This window comes from Leptonychotes weddellii, unplaced genomic scaffold, assembly GCF_054177405.1.
Source record: "Leptonychotes weddellii isolate Sample4059 unplaced genomic scaffold, ASM5417740v2 HiC_scaffold_16155, whole genome shotgun sequence".
Classification (NCBI taxonomy): Eukaryota; Metazoa; Chordata; class Mammalia; order Carnivora; family Phocidae; genus Leptonychotes; species Leptonychotes weddellii.
Genome location: NW_027743951.1, coordinates 1 through 4,592, shown reverse-complemented (window position 1 = coordinate 4,592; position 4,592 = coordinate 1). Strand labels below are relative to the sequence as shown.

The 4,592-nt window shown below is 41.4% G+C and overlaps 1 protein-coding gene across 1 annotated transcript; it reads right to left on the bottom strand.

Annotated features, from left to right (window-relative positions):
- Positions 1–4: 4 nt before the first annotated feature.
- LOC102750378 (zinc finger protein 24) lies at positions 5–3,721 on the bottom strand (the record flags this gene model as incomplete). The annotated part of the gene is made up of 3 exons (XM_081809970.1): positions 3,172–3,721; positions 2,773–2,920; positions 5–273 (listed from the first exon to the last, which is right to left on the bottom strand). Coding segments are annotated over exons 1-3 (837 nt in total), but the record flags the coding sequence as incomplete, so codon positions are not given.
- Positions 3,722–4,592: the final 871 nt, after the last annotated feature.

Genomic DNA, 4,592 nt, shown 5'->3' with positions numbered 1-4,592 from the left:
ATCCATAGGGTTTCTCCCCACTGTGGATTCTTTGATGAAGAATGAGGGCTGAGCCCTGACTGAAGTGTTTTCCACATTCATCACATATATGTTGTTTCTTTCGAGAGGGATTTCTCTTTCTTTCAAATCTGCCCTTGGGGAAACAGGCTTCTCCATACTTAAAAATTTGAGGAACACCTATATTGAGAGTGCCAGGAACTTCATGAGATTCTACTGCTGAAGGAATCTCCTGCTTTGGAGCTAGTGCTCCATTTTCAGTCCTACCATCATCGTCTGAAATAAAGAAAAAATGTAAATATCACTCGTTTCCTATTCTGGAAGGAAAGAGACCTGAAGAAAAATTTAGTAAAAGTGAACTAAAAGTAAACAGCTTGCATACATGTACACACAGCACTCTGAAAAACGGTATTAAGGTTGCCTACTCCAAAAAAGAAAAAACTGAAATGACGGATTATGAGGCTAAGGGAAGTAATGGCATGCTAACATAATGAGGAATTAAAAGGTTATATCTGAATAAAAGTGGTAACATAAGCAAGTGGGCTATACAATACTAGTCAGAAAACAAAGGGCAGAATGATGGCAGAGTCTAAGACTGTTAGACAAAGTGATGCAAGCTAGGTCTGGCTGAAACTTCTTAAGAAATATAAAAGTGGCCATTAGGAAATCATTATAATATTCTTTTGCTCTGAGAAAGAAAGAAATCACATCAAAATATAATGGTGTAAATAACAAGCAGTCTGTCAGAAAAATGACTATTTCTGAAATGAGCAAGAGCAGGCAAATCACGGCCAACACTACATTAAAAGCAGAACCCGGAAAATGTCCTAATAAGAAACTGAAGATAGGGGCGCCTGGGTGGCTCGGTAGTTAAGTGTCTGCCTTCAGCTCAGGTCATGGTCCCAGGGTCCTGGGATCAAGCCCCGCATTGGGCTCCCTGCTCAGCAGGAAATCTGCTTCTCCCTCCCCCACGCCCCCTGCTTGTGTTCCCTCTCTCTCTGTGTCTCTGTCAAATAAATAAATAAAATCTTAAAAAAAAAGAAAATGAAGATAAACTGGAGGTATTCTCTGTTAACTCAGGACATGACACATATATTCAACAGGCTCTTGGTAAATGAAAAGTTTTCCTGTATATGAAGGTTGCATTACTAGGTATTTGCCATGGTACTTAGAGAAGTTATTATTTCTAAGCCTCAGTTAAATGAGTCCAGTGAAACAGAAGCCTCAATTAATTACCAACATGAGGTACATTACCCACCTGCAGGAAGCAGTATGAACAAGTCTCACTAAGACTTTCCTGAAACTTCAAGCTTTGAAGAGCACAGTTACTAGAGGGTGAGCAGCAGCAATTAGAAAAGTGGTAAACAGTGGGCAAGTCTATAATGATTACCAAAGGGATAAAGTCAAGAGAGAAGACTAACAGCAAGAGACTGAAGGGTGCAGGGGATCAGTGAGGCCTGGAGACATGAACAAAAGAGAAGCAAGTGTTAAAGTTATGTGGGGACAAATGGCACAGAAAGAAAGAAGTTCCCCAGTGTGGTAAAGACTAGACCCCTGAAATAAGGCTATTTACAAATAAGGGAAGATTATTCTAAAATTCAGGGAGGGGAGAAATCTACCCAAGAAAACGTCACCTCCAATGACCAAGGATAGTGGTTCTCGAACTTCATTTCAGAGAAGAATGTCCCATGAAACATGTAAAACTACAGGCTCTCAGAAGACCTCAGCCCCACCCCACCAGTTCTGGTTCCCTACACTGTCCGCTCAGATGGGAAGAAAACCTGATGAGACCCCATCTGTGGCACATACCAGCATTATCTACAATTACCTCAAGGAAAGATTCCCAAAGCAGTCTCAAACAAATATGAACAAGAACCTAGCAGGTTTAGGAATATACTGGGTTGTATCAAAGTATACTAAGTATATGGTGTCAACTGCCAATATACTGGGAAAGACTAGTTTGAACGACTTATAATCATGAGCTTTTTATTTTTCTGTACTTAAAGCATATTTTAGCTACAGGACCTATTTCTGTGTAAATACTTGGAAAATGTGAAGAGTTTTATCCAAATATCATTTCTACAAAAGACGCTTCTTAGCAAAAAAAGACTTTTGGTTGAAGAAAAAACAAAAATAACCAAAAATTTAGGAAGACTTCAGTGGTCAGCAACAAAAAGAATGAATTTGAAGAGGCTTCAGGTAAGCTCATTGTGCCAAGAGGATTAGGCAGGAGACTGAAAGGATATGAAACAGATGACAGAGAATACTGCATGCAAAATAAGGGACCTAGGGGCAACTGGGTGGCTCAGTTGGTTAAGTGTCTGCCTTGGGCTCATGCCATGATCCCAGAGTCCTGGAATCAAGCCCTGCATCTGACTCGCTGCTCAGTAGGGAGCCTCCTTCTCCCTCTCCTCCCCGCTGTTGCGCTCTAATAAATAGATAAAATCTTAAATTAAAAAAATAATAATAAGGGACCTAATCGACAAGCGGGTGCTGGCTCAAAATAAGGCAAATGCCAGTCTGAAATGGGCAGGTCTTCAAGAGGTAAAGGGAAGAAAAGGCTAATGATGTTAATATCTAAGAATAAAAGACCTGACTGAGGTCTGCAAACCAACTGTCACAAGAAAAGAATCAAGATCCTACAGTGTGTCTATGTCTACAAAATCAGGTTAAGGTGATTATTCCCTACCCCCTCGTGGGAACAAGCAAAGAGTTCCGGACAAATGGCCCATACTCTCTTTCACCCTCTAGCCCACTTGGAGTTTTGGTCCTCACCACAGTGCCTTAGGGAATGGAGCTCCCAGGATGCCCACTTGAGCTGGTTCTCCACAGCATCAAGCTCAGAATTTGGTAATCCCTGAGCTTCTTCTTGAGAAACTATCTCCTCTACCAGAACTTCCCGTTTTCGTCGACGGAGAGAAACCTGGAAAAAAATGAAGTCTGATTCAGGTGAGAAGAAATTTGGTAAGATTTAGAACTAAAAACACACAAGAGAAACCATAACAACACACATACTGCAAGGGCCTGTATGACGAAGCATAGCTAGAGGGGAACAGTGGGGGGAGGGGCGGGGATAAATATAATTCTAATTTAGTTGAGCAGAATTAACTCAGCAGCTTTGCCTACTGCTATGCCAGTGCTTCTGACCTAGGAGAGTGACACGAGCGGACTCACCGGCTGTCCAGGATCATCGAGCTCACTCTCTAAATCCTCCAGCACTGTCACTGCCTCCTCTCCATTCTCTGGATGATGCTCTCGAACCCAAGTCTGCAATTCCTTGGGTAGGATGGCAACAAACTGCTCCAGCACTACCAGCTCCAAAATTTGTTCTTTTGTGTGTGTCTCTGGCCTGAGCCATAGACGGCAAAGTTCTCGAAGATGACTCACAGCTTCACGGGGCCCAGGTGAATCCTGGTATCCAAACTGCCTGAATCGCTGTCGGAAAACCTCTGGATCAGGAAGATGGTTCCAAGGGATGCTTGATCCCTCTTCACCATCAGGATCCTCCTCCAACTTCACTCTCAGAATTTTTTCCTCTTCATCTGGAGTTGGGATTATTAGTATTGAATCTTCTTCCACGGACTGTGCAGACATCCTGATTTATAATACTTCAAGAAAAGTCAATCAAGGCAGGATACAGGCCTCAGGGAAATACTCTGTTTTCTTCACAGGCACTCCTGAGGGACAAGAAATTAAAACAAACAAACATAAGTAACCAAATATCCTAAGAATTTGAACATATACTGATAAAGGAAGTAAAAGATACTTGTTTTTTTACCGGATTAAAAATTCCAATCAATAACCTACAGCAGAAGTTGGCAAACTACAGCTCACAGCCAAATCTGGCTTGCTGCCCATTTCTGTACAATGCTGTACTAAGAATAGTTTTCACTTTTACATGGTTGCAAAAAATCACAAGAATACTTCATGACATGTGAAAATGGTAAGAATTTAAAAATGTCTGTGTCCATAAATAATTTTATTTGTTCACGGTTCATGCTACAATGGCAGAGTTGAGTCATTTCAAAAGACACAATATGATCTGAAAAACCTAATATTTACTATCTGGCCCTTTAGAAAAAAAGCTGGCCAATATATGACCTACTAGGTCAACAAATCTTATTTCAATAATTAAAAGAGTCCAAATAAGAACCTGTCTAACTCAGTGTTTTCTAAATGCATTTGACCCTGGAACACATTATTTGCAACTCAGGACTGCTGGTCCTTGACCCACGTAGGTCTTAAAAGTAGGGACTGCTTTTATCTGTTTAAAAATTTTTTAACAAAATGCTTTTTAGGAGTTATGTTTTTTAGGAGTTAAGAACGATCTTTTAAATGTTTAAGAACTCCCTGGACTTGGGGCACTTGGGTGGCTCAGTCGTTAAGCGTCTGCCTTTGGCTCAGGTCATGATCCCAGGGTCCTGGGATCCAGCCCCACATTGGGCTCTCTGCTCAGCAGGAAGCCTGCTTCTCCCTCTCCCACTCCTCCTGCTTGTGTTCCCTCTCTCCCACGGTCTCTCTCTGTGAAATAAATAAATAAAATCTTAAAAAAAAAAAAAAAAAGAAGGGCGCCTGGGTGGCTCAGTTGGTTAAGC